At 35.9% G+C, this 22,747-nt stretch overlaps 2 protein-coding genes across 2 annotated transcripts in view; one reads left to right on the forward strand and one right to left on the reverse strand.

The window, feature by feature from the left end:
- The window catches only part of HELRODRAFT_182972 (hypothetical protein), a gene marked incomplete at both ends in the record, with an annotated part of 5,646 nt that extends 1,011 nt beyond the window's left edge, over nt 1-4,635 (forward strand). The window contains 3 exons of the mRNA XM_009033691.1: nt 1,720-1,797; nt 3,474-3,641; nt 4,415-4,635. Of these exons, the coding sequence (XP_009031939.1) occupies nt 1,720-1,797; nt 3,474-3,641; nt 4,415-4,635 (467 nt within the window). The remainder of the gene's footprint in view (nt 1-1,719; nt 1,798-3,473; nt 3,642-4,414) is intronic.
- Nucleotides 4,636-10,721: 6,086 nt separating this feature from the next.
- On the reverse strand, nt 10,722-21,931 carry HELRODRAFT_182973 (hypothetical protein; the record flags this gene model as incomplete). The annotated part of the gene is made up of 14 exons (XM_009033692.1): nt 10,722-10,898; nt 11,736-11,827; nt 11,981-12,590; nt 12,717-12,980; nt 13,291-13,583; nt 13,817-14,312; nt 14,834-15,121; nt 15,733-15,887; nt 16,291-16,411; nt 17,476-17,584; nt 17,944-18,164; nt 18,387-19,165; nt 20,730-20,781; nt 21,800-21,931. 14 exons carry the CDS (start codon nt 21,929-21,931, stop codon nt 10,722-10,724), a joined length of 3,789 nt encoding a protein of 1,262 aa, XP_009031940.1.
- Between the last annotated feature and the right edge of the window lie 816 nt (nt 21,932-22,747).

Here is a 22,747-nt window from a genome sequence, read left to right on the forward strand (position 1 = left end):
TACTGGAGGATAGTGGTGGTGATGATTGTGGTGCTGCTGCTGATGATGATGATGATTGTGGCGTTGATGATGATGATTATGAAGGAGATGATGGAGAAGAAGATTATGATGATGGTAGAGGAAGATGGGGATGATGACGATGATGATGACAATGACGACGATGATCATAATGATGATGATGATCATGGTCATGATGAGCAGGAAGACAATAGTACTGATTATGATGATGATGGTGGTGATAGTGGTTGTGGTGGTTGTGGTGGTAGTGTGGTGGTGGTGGTGGTGGTCGTGGTGGTGGTGGTAGTGGTGGTGGTAATGTTGATGGTGGTATTGACGATGACATAAAGAGGATGGTGTAATTCAAGGAAGGCGATGACGATGAGGATTGAAGAAGATGATAACGGGCATTGAATTAATAAGAAAAAATAGAGAGAAGAGAGAGAGAAAGAGAGGGAGAAATAAAGAGAGAGGGAGAGAGAAAGAGAGAGAGAGAGAATTAGAGAAAGAGAGAAAGAAAGAGAAGTGTGGATATAAAAAAAGAGAGTTATAAGCGCAGAGAAAGAGAGAGAGAGAGGGAGAGAGAGAGAAAGAGAGAGAGAGGGAAAAAGAAAGAGAGAAAGGAGAATAAAAAAAGAGAGAGAGAAAGAAAAAAGGATAGAAAGAGAGAGGGAGAGAGGAAATAAGAAAGAATTTACATAGGTCATTTACATCAAATAACAAATGAAGAATGACGAATGCAATGCGGTTGATGATGATGCTGATGATGGTGGTGATGAGGATGATGATGGAGAAGATGGTGGTGGTGATGATGGTGATGATGATCATGATGATCATGATGATGATGGTGGAGGTGTTGATGATGATGATGTCCATGAAGGAGATGTTGATGGTGGAGAAGACTTGAAACGTGCCGAGAAAACTTTTTGAGAATGATTTCTCAGCTAAATTATAATTAGGATTTTGAAATATTATAATTTATAATTAGGATTTTAAAATATTATAATTTATAATTATGGTTTTGAAATATTATAATTACTCTTTGAAATATCCTACAGCATACATTATATTTTGTTTGTGAACCTTGAATTTTTTTATTTGTTTAAATCCGCTCATATATCATTATGATTTGATGAGATAAAAATGTCAAATGTCAAATAAACGATTTAATTGAATTACATTTTGTTTTATTATTCTCAGGATCTGACAGACGCAGAAACTCTTCCTTTTCCCAAAGCGTGAAGATTTGTCCTTTTAGATCGCGAGTTCTCCATTATCAGAAGATCTTAATCTGTTTCTGCTCGATTATAAAATGTGCATACGACAAACGAAACGATCATTATTTTTACGTATTGCAAACTTAAGAGAGCACTCTCAAGACACCAAAGTCTAATCTCCTACAAATACATTTGGAAGTTTTTGTAGAGCAAGCTGTATGACAGTGTTTTAAATCTTTTTCCAATAAGTAATTTTTGTATTACCTACAAAGTAGTAGATTTTCAGCGTGCAAAATTATGCGCTAGTAAATTTGGAAGTTGATTTTGCTTTGTAGCTATTTTCGTTCATTTCTGACTTATAACACGTTCGTGTGATAAAGGTTAAAGGTTAAAAGGTTACTCTCTCTCTCTCTTTTGAGGTTGCTTCAGAGGTTTCAACGACAAACACACACAGCGTACATGAATACGCGTGCAAATCACGCATCATACACATTGCATATGATAGGCGGAGATCTCTTTGTAATCGAACCCAGTCATTGCCAGTCATCGCCTTTAACCATTGAGCTATCACGCTGTCCCTCAAGTTTCTCCTGGGACCTTGTCATTATGATATGAGATGTTACTGAAGTTCATGCTACAAATACAATCTATTAAACTTTGAATCGAAAAGCAATTTTCCATGAGGCGAACAAATTGCTAATTCGTAATCTCTGGCCCTGCCACTATAGTGAGTTATTAAACGCTCGTCCATTTCTTACAGACCTCCATTCACGGTGTACTCGTTTCGGCAGTTGCACACTCGTGAAAACCGTCTAGGTTTTTAAGATTTGTAGGGATCATCATAATTATCATTAAAGATTATGGCAATTTTCAATGTTACCTAGACGCTCGTACTAACTGATTCACTGTTTGTTGCTCAAAAGTTGTATGTTCAGGTTGTTTTTTTTCATTTAATTTTTATGATTTCGATGAAATATTTGAAATAATGAAATTAAAATAAATGCTAAACTACATTTGAAATCATTTCCCAGTTTGGTTTCTGTCTTGAAGCGTCCGGGTTCAAGCACATAAGAAGTTCTTTTGTATGCAAATGACCAACTTTCATAATGACAAACATTTGTCACGCAGTCTGTATACATTGTACAGTACCAAGTAGCATTAGATCCCGCTACTAAAGAATGTCAAAATGTAAAGAATGTTTCAATGCCAAATAACTTAAAAATGGATATTACCGTATATTTATTTTCCTCTTTATAGCTTACCTACAAAAATATATTTGTCATATTACAAATTGTAGTAATAAGCTGCGGTTCATCTGAGCTTGAGCTTGGTATAAAATCACCGGAGATCTCTGGATGGTTACATTTTGAGTTTGCCATTTCAAACTAATTTTGTATCTTTTGGAGGTTTGATTAACTTTAAAGGTTAATGAATTTAGGTACGTTTCTTTAAGCTACTTCAATGACGCTCCTAAATATATTAAGTTTTCATCACTGAATTTTACGATCAACAAATTCATTCTGCTATCAAATGAATTAATTAAAGCATTAAACAAACTAAAATGGTTATAATATTTTTGCCAAAATTTATTTAATTAAGTTATTTAAAGTACTAACCTACTTAATAATTCACAGTGTCTTACTTTAACTTTCGAGCTCCTATAAGACAAAAGGATGTTGACTATGTATTTGTTCCTAGCCTGTCTCGTCATTTATCACTGTGAGTTTCAGTTGAATTGGAGTTACTATGTTCACATTTTAACACTCTACACGTATAAAGTTTTTGTAAAAAAAAAAAAAAAAAAAAATTTAACTATATAGTAGAATTTTCAAATTGAAGGCACCAATAGATGCCAACACATTAGTATGTAAATTCGTTGATTCATGTGTTATATGAATTTACGCATTTAAACAAACTTTCAGATAACTAAGTTAACTTTGAATAAATTCAAAATGTTTTCAAGGATTTTAATTATTTTAAAAAATTCAATAATAAAAATTGAAAACTCATTGTAAATATATTTCTACTTTTAATTTCAATAACTTCACATTTTGTTTCTCATTGTAAATATATTTCTATCTTTAATTTCAATGACTCCACACAATGATTCCACATTGTAAATATATTTCTACTTTAAATTTCACTAATTTCACATTTTGTTTCTCATTGTAAATATATTTTACCTCTAATTCCAATGACTCCATATTGTAAATATTTCTCTACTTTTAATTTCACTAATTCCCCATCCTGCTTCTGAAGCGGCCATCACCGACGCCACGGTTGAGTGTGGCCAGTGCGACATCTACCATAATCTCGGCGATCCACTCCCTGAAAAGTGTTTCAAACGTTCGGGGACCACGCAGTGCGGCATTTGCCTAATTGCCGTCGTATTCAACGGCGAAACCATCCAGGATTCAGAATTTTTTGGTTTATTTGATTTTTTTTTATTTATTTTATTTGATTGCTTTTCAATTGTTATATTGTTATTATTATTCCTACGTCCTACCTCGGGGGAACTGGGTCTCTGGACGCCAAACGAAGATTGATTGATTGATATATTAATATTATTTCTTCTTTCAGCTGCAACAACTGTTCACTTGTTCACTGTTCAACATTTATTTATGCCTAATATTTTTTTGTTATTTCACATGATAAGTATTTTTTTAGCAATGTAGCGTCTATAAGATTTTTAGGTTATTCGAAGTGACCTTTGTAATTCAAAGTCCAGAGTGCTTTGTAATTTTCATATGATCATATGAGGAGAATGATTTTAAGTCATGTTTCAAATTTAAATATGTACAATACAGCCTGATGTTTGTTTCTATATTGCGCAAACATGTGTAAAACGCTTTTAGCATTTTTGAAAGTATTAAAACATCCTCCTTGGATGATTATTCAAATACTCATGCCTTTCATGGAAATGTTTCGGTATGTAACTATGGAGCAGCGCTTGTTCGTTATTTTCTACTGCATTCCACATGCTTCAGTTTTTTTAAAGTTTTTCATCTGTTTTTGTTTCTTACTGCTGCCCATATTTCACAGCAACACCGAGGTTACATAAAAATAAAAATCTTAAATTTTTCTTAAATTTTGTGAAAATATTCGATACTTCTTTCAACCTCACCCCCTTTACAAACTTTAATTACTAACCAACCATCTACAAAATTAATTACTAATGACATCATTTCGTTTGTCTCCAGCTCGATCGATGCTACTGGTCAGAGGGTGCGGTAGCTCTTTCGATTCATTTGGACAATTTTCAAAGATCAGTGCGACGCAGCACCTTTATTATGACATGAATGGTAGAGACCGTGGCAACTGCGGGTCTGCCCATAATCTCTTCCAATACTTCCCAAACGTAACCGGCGGTCCATACGTCAGCCAGCTCATGAAGGAGTGGAATGAGTCTTCGTGCGAGTGAGTGAAAGATGAATTGGGATCAAGGAATTAAGATTGATAGATACATCTGGATTGATAGATGGATTAGGATTGATAGATAGATTATGATCGAGAGATACATCTGGATTGATAGAAACATTTCGTTTAATATATAAATTTTGATTGATAGATACATTTGGATTGATCAATATATTTTGATTGATGAATAAATTTTGAGTGATGGATACATTTTGATTGATAGATGTATTTAGTCTATCGTTTGTTTAGTATGATTGTATGTGGACTGTAATTTCTAAAAGTAAATTTTTTCAGAAATAAAAATATTATCTGTTACAAGTGGTCTCGTTCAATATTCAATGAATTAAACTTAAACTATGAGTTCCGTCAACTCTAAAACTTCAAAATCCTTCAACCCAAATGCGAAATTCTGAGCCAGCCACTAAGAAAAAAATTGATATTAAACTCAAACCAAAAGTCACAAATCTAAATTACTCATTAATAAATTAACAACAAAAAATTATAGAATTTTTCTAAAAAGCCAGATAAAATTTAGAATCCGATGTTACATGAAAATTCATAATCGTTATCTGCATGTGAGCCGTTAGCTTTGAACAAAAAAAAATGGATTTTTCTAAATTATTCAACGTCCATAATAAAACAACTCGATACATTTATATATGAGAACAAGCTATTAACGAATATAACTGTTCTGAAATTGTATTCCACAAAAAAATTGAATCTGACTAGCTATTATAGCGATTGCATACATAATGACAAGTTCCTTCTTCTTTCTCGTGCCTTATCCTTTCAGGACATTGGCGATCATCGACCTCCACAAAACCCGATTACAAATTCGGTTGAATGCCAGAACCCACAATTTACGTTTTAACGAATAATCTAAGCAAAGACATGAAATCATGTTTAATTAAAGCACTATTTTAATAAAAAAAGACAAATGTATAGAGAATGGCCGTACTTTTGACAACCGATAGAGGATACTCAACAGTGCGGCAGAACTTTCATATTAGTCTTTCACATCCAACAGATGAGCAGGTGCCTTGTTACAAACTTTTCCAACAGTGTAAAAATCAATAGAGTTGTTAACCAACATAAAGCATGTGTGCACTTCGATTATGTAGTCGAATGAATTTGGACAAACTGAACGAAGACATTTATAAAAAATATAAAATTTAAAAAAATAATTATATAAAATTTGAAATAACAATAAATATATTTGCCTAGTAAAATAATTTAATAAACATCAGTAAGCAAATTCATTAAAGTATTTAACCATGTGAGACCAAAGCGAGACACTAAGCATTCAAATCAGCGGTCAAATTGAAGTTAAACCTAATCAAAATGCATTTGCTTTTTCTGGTCCTTTTTTCTGGAACTCTCTACCTCCTTCCCTGACTACTTCTCTATCACTTACGAAGTTCAGAGCGGATCTCAAGACCCATCTGTTTTCAAAATTCATTGAGGAGCGCTATTGAACATCAAGGAAATAGCGCTTTGTAAGCTAATTGTTTGATTGATTGATTAATTGGTTGGTTGATTGATTGATCTTGGGAGTACAAGAGCAAGATCTCACTGGAGACATGTAGTTGATGCCTCTCAAGTTTTGCTTCGTTGTTACCTGCCATGCGTTCTTTCGTTTGGTCACGAACAAATTTGTTCACCCTTTATTGTTCACACGCTTATGTTAGGTTCACGTTTTTGTTTGTTCGTTTCAAAGACTTAACTGAATTGAGCATTTGGTTTAAATTTCATTATGAACTATGTAGTAGGTATAGTCCGTAATGTGGCACTGATATAGGGGTATTAAAGTGATAGTTAGCATGAAAAATGTATAATTTGGTGATGTGAATGGAGATTCAGAACTTTTTTACATAATGCCTTGAATAAACCGATGACGGTTATGACGGTGATGATGACGACGATGATGAAAAATCTGACGGTCATTTTGTTGAAAGAACTGTAATTTTGATGAAAAGCAGGATGATTACAACAGGAAATGAGATTAAAATTTAAAAAATGAGAAAAACTTCTTTGAAAAAAAATTTTTTTTTTCATTACTCAAAATAAAAAAAAAACCTATCAAACCGAACAAAAATAAGAATTTTTTTATTCATTTATCGATTTGTCTGTTCATCAATCAATCAATCAATCAATCAATCAATCAATCAATCAATCAATCAATCAATCAATCAATCAATCAATCAATCAATCAATCGATAAATCCACCAACCAACCAATCAATCAAAGAATTCTCCCAGCCAATTTAGTCATATCATTACAATGCATATACACACGTGCAATATACATTGTATATATACCTATTGTATATATATACATATACATTTATTGTACATATATGTATATATACTTATTGTACATATATGTATACATATTTATTGTATATATATACAATATATATATATATTGTATATATACATATATATATATTGTATGTATGTATGTATACATACATACATAAGCATGCTTTAATTAGTTGAATGTTTAAATAAAAACAAAAACAATCTTAATTTATGAATTTTGTATAAATTATCCATTTGTTATAACACATATGTATATAACAACGAACATGCTGTGATTTTTATCAATAATTGCATTTCTGACAGTTTTAATCCAATATATATATATATATATTGTATATATATATATATATATAATATATATATATATATATATAAAAGTAGTACAGATAATAATGATGATAAAGATATTATATCAAGATACACATCGATACAGATAATAATGATGGTAAAGATATTAATTATATCAAGATATTATGTTCTTACTAAATCAACATTTTGTTATATGTTATATCTTTATAATCATTATTATCTGTATGCATCGATACAGATAATAATGATGACGAAGATATTATATCAAGATATTATATCGGCCACGAGAATGAGATATATCTACCGCTCGATAGATACAGATTATGGATTGTATATATTGTATTGTTTTTTTTATTATCATTATTTATTATTATTATTAAAATTATTATTATTATTATTGGATAATCATTCACCATTCATCCATCCATCTATTCATTCATTTCTACGGTTTCATTGAATCAAATCAACAGATTAGCAATAAAAATAATGTAACAGTATAAAATTTAGAGTTATAATTATTGTAATTATATTTTTTCATATTATTATAACAAATAATAATTAATTACAGCTGAATCGTAATTTCTCAATCAACTAATTGTCTGATGCAACACACAAGTTGAAATTATTTGTCTATAATGTTATATAATTATTATTATTTTTGTTTATTATTATTGTTATTATTATTATTACTATTATTGGTGTTGTTGTTTTAGGCGACATTACAACATTTGTTGGCAACATTCAATGGCAATGCACAACTTTGTTGTCGTTCTTGTTGATGTTGCTGTTGTTGTTGTTGAGAACATCGTCGTCGTTCGTTTTGTATGTTGATTCTGTTTGTTGATTTCGTTGACGAAACTGAAGCGGAAATCACTACAACTATAAATTTGTTGCCGTTGTGAGAATGTAGTTGTTGCAGTTGCTGCGAGAGTGGGACGCCATTTTTGTTGGCAACATGCACGAGAGTGGGTTCAGTGTGGAGATTCGTCATACAGTGGACTGACCACTGACTAATCAGTGGAATGCCCACTCTCAACCATGTAGAAGCAGCTGCTGTCCTTCCAGCAGTAGTTATTGATGGAGTTGCAGTCTATGTAGTTGTAGTAGTACAGGCAGCTAGTGTGGATGTAGTAGCTAGGCGTTGAAGTTCTAGTGGATATTGTTGATGGACGTAGAAGCAGTTGTCGTAAGTGAAGTAGTCCTAACTGTGGTCGATGTAGTAGCAGTAGCAGCAGTAGTAGTAGTAGTAGTAGGGTGGCTGTTGTAGTAGTAGTTGTAGTGCAGTAGTTGAAGCAGTGGTTGATGTAGTAGTAGTAGTATTAGTAACAAGAGTGGCTGTTGTGGTAGCAGTAATATTAGTGGTATTTGTTGAGGTTGTTGTTGTAGTAATTGTGGTTGCTGCTGTAATCCGAATTGTTGTTGAAGTAGTTGTAGTTGATGTGATGTTGCTAGTGCTCTTGACTGGATGTTTATAATGTCTATTCACTTTTAACCATAGAAATTTAACATCTAATATTTTTTTTTGAAGGAAAAAAATCATGGAGACAAGTGTTAGCTCGAGCCTCCTAACATCTCCCTAAGCTCTAACTCCGTTCGTCATAACTTTTATTATCGACATTTCTCAGCTAATATTACAATTAATTATATTTAATATGATTCTCAATTCATAATAATAATAATAATAATATTAATAATATTTTACTTCGATAAAATAATAATAATATTTTATTATAATAAAATAAAAATATGACCACTCATCTAAACTTCGTCTCACCTCATGACTGCTAACTAGTACACATGCCATCTCCTATCTTACTCACTTTCAAACAACAAAAAAAATAATAATAACAATTAATAACAATAACAACAAATAAGAATAAACTCTTAGTTTATATCAGTATAGAGGGACAAACAGACAGACAAACAGACAGACATACAGGCACAGACACACATATAAACTAATTATAAATATACACACACACATGCCTTGTCCTCATCATGAACTGTACAGCAACTTAGAGAAAAAGGGCAATCATCCACACTTAACCTCCACTCCTCTTTGCATTTTTTTTTACTTTTACTTGTGAGGGTTAAAATTTTAAAACAACGGAAGAAGAAAACAAAATACTCAAAAAAAAATATTTCTCATTCTCTTTCTTCTATCTCTCTCTCTCTTCTCTACCTCTCTTACTATTTCTCACAACGATCTTCTCCTCTTTTTTCCTTCCATTGCATCCTTTTCCTATGTTAATATTTCCCACTCCATCAATCATCACTTATCTCTCTCTCTCTCTTTCCCTCTCTCTAACTTAAAATAACCACACTATGTTCAACAGCTTAAAACTATCTATCGCTCTCTCTCTCGATCATTGATTATTAATAACAGCATTTACATTCTTTCATCCTTCCTCTCCCTATCCCTCTCTCTAGCGTTTATTACCCCATTCATTGTTTTGAAACTGACCCTAGATATATAACACATCGTAATACCGTCTGCAAATTAGCATAATAAATACAAAAAACCTATACACATTTATATATATATATATATATATATATATATATATATATATATATATATATATATATTAACATATTCCTACCAGCCAATCAAAATTCCGCAGCTTGAAAACTCTCGCCAATAGAATCACAGGGATAATCATCCTGAGGTAGGCAAACTGGCGAATAGAATTTGAGTTTGAATGTCGTCGTCGATCATCTCTCATCTGACTGATGGTGGTAGATAGGAGGTAAGAAAGTGACGGTGAGGAATTTAACCACCACGACGAAGAAATTTATCAACACTTTATCAATTAATTAACTCAATCAATCAATTGAGTTAATTAACAGTTGATTGATTGATTATCAATTAATTAACTCTACGTGCATCTTCAAGAGCGAGAGATTTCTGAAAATTTGCCTCGAGTTAAACTTTTTACCAGTCAGTCTAACCAATACCATTACCATCCCAATGACCAAACCTCCACAACCAATTAAACAATGGTAGTTCTTTATTCGTGAATTAATTAATTAATTATTACCAGTTAAATTAAAATTCACCTGCCCTACCGATGAAATTTCACTACCAAACCAAATTAACCAATAGAATTTAACTTCCTGTCAGGCTGCAACCAATGACATTTAACCAATACCGACCAATTAAAGTTAAGCAACCAAAAACCTGATTAAATTTAGCCAATCATTTTTAAATTTAATAGGCCCTCACCAACCGACCAGCCAATCCAATTTGCTGTACGATTTTTATTACAGAAGTAAACAGTTTCATTTAATTATTATTTACCATATCTTCGTCACCATCAAGAGAGAGATAGAGGGAGAGAGAGAGAGAGAGAGAGAGAGAGAGGGAGGGAGATGAATCGTACAAAATCATTAAACTATGCCCCCAAAATAGCTGTACAAATCTCTCTCTATAAATCGACTGGGTGAGAGTAGGGGTTGATCAGTTCCTCCTGAACCTATCATCGTACCCTCTGGCGGGCCCACCAAACCCACCGCCGCCACCCCCACCGGGCATCTGATGATGATAATGATGACTACTGTCGGCCATCATTCTTTCTTCTCTTCTCTTCATTCGCTCCTGTTCAATTTTCTTTATGTGTGCTTCCTTCTCGGCGACCTATTGAGGGGAGGGAGAAAGAAAGTTAAATCTAAGATTACAAAGGTCAAAGGTTATTTTCATATGTGGTGGGGTTTTTTTCGCGTACCACATTTCACTTCTACTAGGCCATCTCGAAACGGAAATTACAACTCTAGCCACACACACACACACACACACACACACACACACACACACAAAGACACACACACACACAAAGACACACACACACACACACAAAGACACACACACACAAACACACACACACACACACAAACACACACACACACACAAACACACACACACACACACACACACACAAAGACACACACACACACACAAAGACACACACATACACAAACACACCACACACTCCCACACAATTACATGTTTGAATCATTCAAGGTGTCAGTCACCTCTTATCTATTCCAACAATTGATCACCCACCCCCACCCCTCATACTAAATGTAATAATCTGCACAGCTTTGGAGAATTCACCACAGATTATTAATTTAAATTCAAATTCAACTGATCCAAAGCAAAACATGGAAATAATTCAGATACCCAATGAACTAATTAATTATTCTACTACAAAAGACCCCTTGCTAATTCCCCATAAAAAAACCTCCCTAATTAGCCCCCCTCCATTAAAAAACCTCCCTATTTAACCCCCCTCCATTGAAAAACCTACCTATTTTTAACCCTCCTCCATTAAAAATAATTTCCTATTTAGCCCCCTATAAAAAAACTTCCCTATTTAGCTCCCCATAAAACCTTCCTATTTAGTCCCTCCTAAAAAACACCTTCCTATTTAGCTCCCCTAAAAAATTTCTCTATTTAAACCCCCCCTCAACCCACCTGAGCATCTGTGAGGGGCAGCCAGTATATGCAAGGTAGGGCCTTCGTCTTTCTGAATAGGTCGTCCAGCAATTTGGCCGGTGGCTCTTCATCTGGGGGATTAATTGGATGAAAGAACAACAATTAATTATAATTATTCATAATAAAAATTGTTATGATTGAGATAATATCCACCAGTCAATTAATTACACAACATCATACAGACTAATTTGACTCTCAATTATCCCTCTCTCCCTCCAACCAACCTTTCTTATCTTTCTTTGCCGGCCTCAACTCTCCCTCTACATCATCATCTCTCCTCTTATTCTTTCTCCTCCTCCTCACATCGTCTTCGGCGTCGGTCCTCCTCACCTCGACATCCTCACCATCTCTCCTACTATCGCGCTGCAAATGCTGTTGACGGTGCCGATTCTCTCCTCGAGACCTCGACCTTGACCTTGATGACCTCTCCTGACGATTCCACTTTCTGGCCAGATTCTCCTTCTCGGCCAGTAAGGCGGCCCTCTCTCTCTCGCTCTGAGGCATCGCCAGCGAGGCCGTCGTTTTAGTAGTTGTGGCCGTTGAAGCTGCTGCTGCTGCTGGTGGTGGCTTGGTGGTCGTTGGTTGTTGTTGCGAGGGTCTGGTGGACGTCGCATCTGGAGATCGCTTTCTTTTTTGTTGTTGTTGAGAATGTTGTTGTTGCAAGTGGTGTTGCGATGAAGGTGGTGGTTGTTGCGGTGGCTCCTGGAGGAGAGGGGGGTTACGACTAATTCTGGAATCGCCTACGTTCGTTGACGACGTCAGAGGTCTGACACTGCTGCTGCCGAGATAAGGACGATGTGATGGGGTCACGCCATCTTTCCTCAAGGTCAGCAGCTAGAGAGGTTAAAGGTCAGAATTTTGTTAGATCTTTTACTACCGTTAAAATATAATATCAAAAAAAGAGTAAACTGTCACTGTCATGTGACAGTTTATCATCATCATCATCATCACCACAATTACCACCACCAGCAACATGGTCATCCCGACACCACAATCCTCATCGTCAACGTCATCATCGTCATCACCACAATTATAATCACTGCTACCACCACCAGCAACACGGTCACTACCACCACCACCACTATCGTCATCGTTAACGTCATCAACGTCACTAACTTCCTCCTCGTCACAGTAATCCACCCTGAGCAGTTTGGGATTGGAGGCGGGCCACTTCCTTCCGTGGAGCGACTGGCGACAGTTCGTCGACTGGTCGATCGTTTCGTACTGCATGCAGTTTGTTGTTGGTCGGATGGATGGTCGGCGATTGAGAGGTGAATGATGGTGGTTTAAAATTTTTAAAATCATCCCCAAAGCAGTGAAACAACTAACTAAGCCCAAACCAACCAAACTACTAATCAATCAACCAACCAATCAATTAACTAACAAACCAACTAACTAACCAATCAATCAACCAACCAACCAGCCAACCAACCACCAACCAATCAACCAACCAGCCAACCAATCAACCAGCCAGCCAACAACCAGCTAGCCACTCATCAGAGCACCAAATCAACTAAAAAAAACCAACCTCGACGATGCAGTGTGACTTGATCTTATCAATCCAGAACCCCTCCTCAATGACCTTGCCATACTTTCCCATCAACTCCTTCAACTGCCCCACAGTGAAAGGCCTCACCAGGTTAAAGACGTGGACAAACTTCGTGGGTTGACGTCTCGGGGGGGTGATTTGGGGTCGTCCGCCGTCGAGGCCCTCGCCGGCCGGGGTAAACTTGTCCCTACCTCTTTTCCTGACCACGTCCACGGGCTCATCGGGGGGAGGAGGTTGGGTGAGGATCGTAGTTGAGGAGATTGAGGTGCTTCGTTTTTCTGTTTCCATGGTGATGTTAATTATAGTTAATGGTGAGAATGATGGGTGTATACTGTATAATGATGATAGAGGTGTCGGTCGTACGAGTGAAGTGTGAAACTACACGAAACATGTACACACTTATTCACATTCCCACACACACACACACACACACACACACACACACACACACACACACACACACACACACACACACATTCACCCACACACACACACATCCAACAAAACTTACTTTGCACAGTAGTAGCTACAGCAGAACCACCAGCCTTGCTCCCGCCATCGCCAACGACAGCGGTACCATCAGAAGTAGCAGCAGCAGTAGCGGCACTAGCAGCGGACCCAGCAGCTCCTCCACCAACGACGACCTCCCGACGACCGCTCCTTCCGGCAAGTGACGACGCAGAACCTTCCTCACCGCCATTCTCTTTGTTATCCTTTCCACCTCTCTCTTCCTCCTCCTCCCCATCATCAACATCGTCGTTGATGACGTCATCTTCACCATCTTGACGCCGGCGACTGCCTTCTTCATCAACGATCCTCACCAGCCTGTCAGCGCCACTACTGCCGACTGCCGTGCTGCTGGACGACCTCGGCCTCTCCACCACCTTTCTCTCTCTCGACTGGTAGACGCCTCTACCGCCACTGTCGCTACCACCACCACCACTTCCGGAAGCCACGTGGTCCATCGAAGATGAGGACGATATCGTCTTTGTGGAGTCCCTCACATCCTAGAGAACAAATTAATGTGACGTGACGAATGAATGAATGAATGAATAAATGGATGGATAGATGGATGGATGATGAACAAACGAATGAACAGATGACTGAACAAATGATAAATGAATGAGCAGATGAATGAACAGATGAATGAACGAAAGATGAATGAATGAACAAATGACGAACGAACGAACAGATGAATGAACAAATGACGAACGAACGAACAGATGAATGAACAGATGAATGAACAAACGACGAACCAACGAACAGACGAATAAACTAACGACAACAACAACACCATCAAAACAACCACAAATACCAATGAACAACAACAACACCAACACAACCACAAATACCAATGAACAACAACAACACCAACACAACCACAAATACCAATGAACAACAACAACAACAACACCAACAACATCAACACCAACACCATCAACACAACCACAAATACCAATGAACAACAACAACACCATCAACACAATCACAAATTACAAACCACCATAAAAATGAATGCAACCCAAACCTGGTAAACAATTCTGGCGATCCTCACCACACCCTTACCACCACCGCCGCTACCACCATCTACCACTCTAGCGTTTTCATCGGCCACAGCAGCTGCGGTAGTACCAGCAGCCATCGCCAAGGAAGAATTGTTATTACCATCAGTGTTACTTGACTTCTCCCTATACACAATTTTAGCAGTAGTCGCTGTCGAGGCTGTTGACCTTGACTGTGGTTGCTGCTCGGGTTCAAGGTCAAGTATTGGGTCGGAGGTCATGGAAAGGTCGAGGGTCATCTCCGGGATGAGATCCTGGCGGGGTTATTGTAAATAGGAGAGATATTTATTTGACGGTTTGGGATGGATTTAAACAAATTATGATATTATTTATTATTATAAATTATTATATACATATTATCACAGACATCATCATCATCATCATTATTATCATCACCCCACCACCATCACCTCAATGGTGGATCATTGTAGTACAATGAACACAATCATCATCATCATCGCCGTCGTCATCATCATCATCCCCACAATCATCATCGTCTTCATCATCACCCCTTAATGGTAAATCATTATAGTACAATGAACACAATCATCATTATCATCTTTATCGTCGTCATCATTATCATCCTCACAATTATCATCATCATCGTCGTTGTCATCATCATTATCATCATCATCCCCACAATCATCATTATCATCATCATCTACACAATCATCATTATCATCATCATCCCCACAATCATCATTATCATCATCATCCCCACAATCATCATTTTCATCATCATCCCCACAATCATCCTTTTCATCATCATCCCAACAATCATCATTATCATCTTCGTCGTCATCATTATCATCATCCCCACAATCATCATCATCACCACCACCAACAGCTCATAGCCCTCGCCAACCTTCAGGGATTCAGAGGATATGGTGACGCTACTACACCCGACACAGTCGGACAACTTCCTTCCGTTCGTTTCCATGAAGATCTTGCCCCACTTCCTCTTCTTGCTGCTTCTCTCTACCCCTGTCGTCAACGAGGATGCTTCTGCTGCTGCATCTTCTGTGTTGAGGAGGCAGACGGAAATGGATACCAGTGTAAAAGTAGGCTATCAATCAATCAGCCAGCCATCCATCCAACCAATCAACTGACCATCCTTCCAATCAATCAGCAAGCCAGCCAACCTTTTATCCAATCAATCAACTAACCAGCCATCCAATCAGCCAGCCAGCCATCCATCCAATCAATCAACTTACCATCCATCCAATCAATCAGCCAGCCAGCAATTTATCCAGGCAATCAACCAATCAACTGGCCAGCCATACAATCAACCAGCCGACCAGCAAACAAGCCAGTCAGTCAACCAAAAACTAACCAATAACCCACTCACTGACTGACTCAATAAGCCAATCAATCATCCAACCGACCAACAAATCAACCAGTCAACTCATCAACCAACCGTTACTAGTAGCTTTCTTGGCAAACAGCTTCCTGTGAGTTTTCAACTGAATAACTGGCTCCTCTACGACAGCTGCAGCAGCTGCTGTTGCTGCTGATGTCTCATTGGTGGCTGGCTGCTTGTCCTTCTGACGAGCCAATGAGTGATTAGATGGATGAGTAGGTAAGTGAAAGAGCGAATTATTAAGTATTTATTTAATACTTTTAATATTTTATTTATTCATCAATTCAAATCAAACAATTGTAAGAAATGAAAATGATACGGAGATCAGAAAAGAAAAGATCTTATGATAGACCACCGTTAAACAGAAAAATTTCATTTAAAATAAAGAAATAGACATTAATACAAACAGAACTTTAAAATTAGCATGTGAATAAAGCATATAAAAAGCATGTGTGAGAGCAGCGATGGTATATGGTGGTGAAACTTGGGTGTTGAGGAGAGAGGAGGAAAGTGTACTGCAGAGGGCTGAAAGAGCTATGGTGAGGATGATGTGTGGGGTTAAAGTGAAGGATAGGAGGAGTAGTACAGAGCTGATGTCGATGATGGGACTGAATGAGGACATTGTGACATTGATAAGGAGATCGAGATTGTGGTGGTATGGACATGTGTTGAGAAGGGATGAAAGGGTCGGGATTAGGCGAGCGTTGGAGTTCGAGGTTGAAGGAGTGGTAGGAAGGGGTCGTCCGCGATTGGGATGGAGAGAGCAGGTGAAGAAGGACAGGTTGAAAGCGGGGTTGCGTGATACTGAGGCGAGTGACAGATGTGGATGGCGTATTTCGGTTTCATCATAGGTAGCCAAACGGCAACCCCCGATCTCGGGAAAAATGTCGTCTAAACGTGTGTTGTTGTTGTTGTTAGAACTTTAATATTAAACTTGCGTACAGGCTACAAAAAATATTGACAATATAATGGATTGAAACAGCATAAAAACATTGACACGTAGTCCAGCGAATAAACCAATAAAAATTCGTTATTGACAAAGTATAAATACAGTTGACAAAGAATACAGTTCAATGATATTATGATGATCGTGTCCACATACAAACACGAGCTTATACATGTTTACATATAAACACATTTATACACATACAATTATTAAGTATATGAATGAATGAATGATTAAATTAATTAATTGATTAATTAACAAGTGAATGAGTGAATGAATGGATGAATGAGCCAAAATTTAACCTTATCATCTGAACCCCGACTGAAATCATCATCCTCATCTTCGTCGTCGTCATCACCGTTGATCTTAGCGCTGATGGAGACCTCCATCGTGTCCTCACCCATCAATGCACTGAGTGAATGAATGAATAAATTAATGAGTGATGGAACGAATGTTTAAATGAATGAATGAATAAATGAATCAACAAATGAATGAATGAATAAGTGATGAAGTGCATGCTTAAATGAATGAATGAACGAGTGAGTGATGGAGTGAATGTTTAAATGAATGAATGAGTGATAGAGTGAATGTTTAATGATTGAGCGAATGAATGAATGAGCAAATGAGTCATTGAATAAATAAATGAATGAATGAATGAAGAAATAATGTCAACAAAACAACATCCAGCCAGTGAACAATAAATAACAACAAACTAACACAACACACACGCGCGCACACACACACAGACACACACTCACACACACACCAACCTATCATTAGTTTCATTCTGCGTCACCATTCTCTTCACACCATCATCATCACCACTGTGACCCACTTCACCATCATCATTATCTTTATCGCCAGCACCACCACCATCGTCGCCATCTTCATTTTTCAAAATGACGTCATCCTTAATTTTATTACTACCCCCAACTACTTTTCCCTCACTGGATACTGTGACTTCCATATCTTCTTCATCTTTTTCAGTCACCTTATCATCATCATCATCATCTTTGCCTCTGTCATTATTATCATCATCGTCTTCGTTATCATCATTATCAGCATCGTCTCTACTACTACTGAGTGTTTCTACTCGTCTATCACCATCCTCCCCATTACTAATGTCATCATCGACTTTGGAATCCTTTTTATATTTATCATCATCATCAGCATTTTTATCAACATCATCATCACCAGCACCATCATCATCCACCTCTCTACCGACAACATTCTTAACCCCACCATCACCACCATCATCATCACCACGACCACCACCATCACGAACACCACCATCATCATCATCACTCTTAGTACTATTACTAGCAACAGATAGCAAAGTATCTGAAGTAACAGTGGTGACAACGACTGGCGAAGCCTCATCGTTACCAGAATTAGTAGTAATGGTAGTAACTGTGGTAACGACAGCAGCCACAGATGCAGCAGCAGTAGAAGCAGCTACAGATGCAGCAGCAGCAGCTACAGATGCAGCAGCAGCTACAGATGCAGCAGCAGCAGTAACAGTGGTAGCAGCATTATTATTGTTAGTATTATCAACAAGAGTGGAGAGAATAATACTTTTACTAGTATCATCATTAGAGGTAGTAGCAGAAGTATTGGCCACACTACCAGTTGTGGCGTTGAAAGAGCCACTATCATCATCATTATCACCATCATTCTGAAGAGTAGTAGTAGTAGTAGTATTTGTGGTAATAGTAGTAGTAGTGGTAGCAGAATCAGACTGCTCATCTTCAGTGTCAGCATCAGAGTTGTACTTTTGTTGTTGTTGTTGTTGTTGCTGTAGCTGAAGTTGTCGTTGCGACTGTTGCTGTTGATGTTGTCGAGGTGATGTTGAAGGTGATGAAGACTGTTGTTGTTGCTGATGTTGTTGAGATGATGTTGAAGGTGATGAAGATTGTTGCGGCTGTTGTTGAGGTTGGCTTAAATCTTCCGCCTCGCTCTGCGACTCACTCTCCTGAGATCTGCTTACTTCCTCTGTTGGTTGGTGGGTGGGTGGGAGTGTGCAGGCATGAATGGATGGAGGAGGGATGAGTGGGTTTATAGAGATGTAACTAGCTGATCAATCATCAGACAAAACTTCAATCAGATGAAACTTCAATCAGATAACTTAAACCAATCAAATAACTTTGATCAAATAACAGGTAACCAACTGACCAGACTACAGACTGACTAACCAACCCCCATACCAACAAGACAACCAACAAGACAACCAACAAACTAACCAGCCAACACTAACCAACCACCTAATCTATCAACCAACGAACCGGCTAACCATCCAACTAAACAACCAACCAACAAGCTAACCAACCAACCAGCTAACCAACCAACCAACTAACCAACCAACCAACTAACCAACCAACCAACCAACCAACCAACCAACCAACTAACCAACCAACCAACCAACCAACCTACCTTGATATTTTTTCTTCTGCTCCATCTGCTGCTCCAGAAGCTTCTCCCTCTGTTGCAGATAATTCTTCACAAATTCATTCGACTCGACACTTTCATCGGCTGCTGGGAGCTGATGATGATGATGGTTATGATTATGATGATGATGTCGTTGATGATTATGATGATGACAACGATGTAGATAATGAAGATGGCAGCGAATGTGATGAAGGTGATAATCCTCACAGTGATTTATGATGATAAACAACATGATAAAAAATAAAGTCATTGATGACGATAAACAACAACAATAATTCATGTTGATCACGATGATATAATTAACTAAAATAAATCATGATATGATGGTTGGGTTGTGATACACTGATTATGGTAATTATAATGACCAAAACGATGATAACAGTGAGAATGACGATCGGCAATGAAGGCAAGCAATGATGAAGACGATGATGCGAGCTAAATATAATGGAGATTAAGATGATGGAGGTTGCAATTTATGGTTTAAATTGTTTCGAAATTGTGATAACGATGATTAAAATGATTAAGATTACAATTACATAACATAAAATAACAGAAAAAATTTAATGAAAGCGGGTGCCCAATAAGCCCATAAGCTCAAATTCCCAAAAAGGTTTCAATTATGGTTTAAATTGCTATGACATTGTGATAATAATAATGATTAAGATGATGATTAGAACTGTGGAAGTGATAATAAAAATGTAATAATGAATTCCGTCATAGGTCAGATGATGATCGTACTATTGATGTGAAATAATGAAACTGAATGTAATTATAAAAAAATGATCAAGAAGAACAACAAAGACGATAAAAAAACAACTGTGAAAAAAAAACAAAAATGAAAAAAAAAATTGAAAATAAAAACAAAGATACAGAAAACAAAGACAACTGAAACCAACATTCAAGGATGAAATCGAGCCAGCATCCGGGTCTTGAAATTTATGGGAAAAAAATTTAATTAATTTTTAATATTAAAGTTTAAAAAGTTTAACAACAATTAGTTAAAAATAATTAAATATAAAATTCAAATAAATTAAATAAATATGTGATGAAATAAAAATATAATATTTAAACAAATGTGAGATGGATAAAATTAGCTAATGCATACACTCACCCAACTCAGAACCATCACCGTCACCCTCTTTCAATTCTTCTGTTAACAGATGCTATAATTTAAAAAAATTATTTAATTGATTAATTAATTGATTAATTAATTAAAAATAAATATATTTATATATCGGGTACTATAGTTATTAACGCATTTATATTACAAGGTATTTTAATTATCATTTCACGGTATTATTATCAATTTCGGGTATTAAAATATTTTTTAGGTAGAACTTCAGCATCACATGGCGGGTTGCACATTTCCGGCATACATTTTTTTAAACATGGTCATTTGTGGTTGACGACCTATTTTTGGTCATAATATCTGGCTAATGACCTCTTTTTGATAATTTCAATTTTTTTATTTATTTTTCTTCAAAATGTGTAGTTTGCCCACACCTGCATTACATAATCACATCAATTACCAAAAATCCATTTAATAAACAGCCATGAACACTTTTTTTTTTATCATTTATATATTTTGATGTGTATTTATTATTGGGCGATTATTGGGTGTATTTATCTTGTAATCTAGTTAAAATCAAACTAAATAATTCCTAATTCTTGTAATCTAGTTAAAATCAAACTAAATTCTAAGGAGATTCAGGGATTTAAAAAAATTAGACATAAGCAGGCAAGTTGTGTACAAATAAAATATCAGTCTTTTAGTCAAACAGTTAATTACAACTATTTGACAAGTAATGATCTAAAAAACTTACCTAATTAAATTATTTTCAATTTGATAGTGCTAGATAATTCAAAATGGGCGGAGTTAATTTATTAAAAGTACATTGATTGTTTGTAAAGATGGAGGATACCATAGGAGTACCTATCTCACGTTTTACCTACAAACCATGGGAGTTGGTTTTAATAAAAAATTAAAAAAGTAACTTTTAAAAACAAATTGAATCTTAAAGAAAACCCGTGATCGCAGAATTTTAACAAAAATAAATCAAATAAGATTATTTTAGAGATAAAATAAAAGCGAGAAATTAATCAAAGAAAAAGATTCATTCAACAACTCAGCATCTAACTAACAGATTTAGATTCTAACTACTACTAATCAGAAACACTAACCGCTTTCAATCGTTCGGCCAACTTATTCTTGCTCCCGCACTTCGACAAACATCTTTTTTCTAGCTCCAACTTCAGATCGACAACTCTTAATTTGTGCATATTTTCTAACAAATATCTCGCTTCGTCTGCCATTTTATTAATTTGCGATAAAACATCCAAAACTGTGATACAGAATAACTATAAATATGGACGCTGGGGAAGCATGGATAAAATAACTTTAAATAAAAACATTTGTAGCGTAGATAAAAAATTTATAATCTGATAAATATAAATTTATTATTTTTATAGAAATACTCACGAAATATCTAATAATTTGTCATAATTGATGAAAAAGAATTATTATTACTTAATTATTAATTAATAATTTTATATATATATATGATGTTGAATTTTGGTTTAAAAATGTTTATAAACGTTTATAATACCAATTAGTATTTTGGCCTTTTTCTATTAATTTTTTCAAAATTTAAAAGAATTTTATATTTTAAAATAACTAGAATCTCTTAAAATTTAAATAATTCTACTTAATTTCATAACAATTATAGTTATAATTATAATTTGTTTGGATTACTTTCGTTATTATTATTATTACTATTAAATATATTATAAATAATTAATAATTGATTTTAGGACACACATTTTCAAAAAATGTCCTTAAACATTAACCCCTTACTAATCATCATCAACATTCAAACTTTTACGACACCAGCAACAACAATAACGACAACATCTGTACCAGCAACTACAATGACTACAACAACAATAACAACAACATCTGTATCATCAACAACAGCATCTGTATCAACACAAACAACAGCAACAACAACAATAATAATAACAACATCCGTATCAACAACGACAACATCTGTATTAACAACAATACCAACAACAACAACAAAAACAACAACAACGACAACATCTGTAACAACATCAACCCTAACCCTAACC

The sequence above is a fragment of the Helobdella robusta genome (genome assembly GCF_000326865.2).
Source record: "Helobdella robusta unplaced genomic scaffold HELROscaffold_96, whole genome shotgun sequence".
In the NCBI taxonomy this organism is placed as follows: domain Eukaryota; kingdom Metazoa; phylum Annelida; class Clitellata; order Rhynchobdellida; family Glossiphoniidae; genus Helobdella; species Helobdella robusta.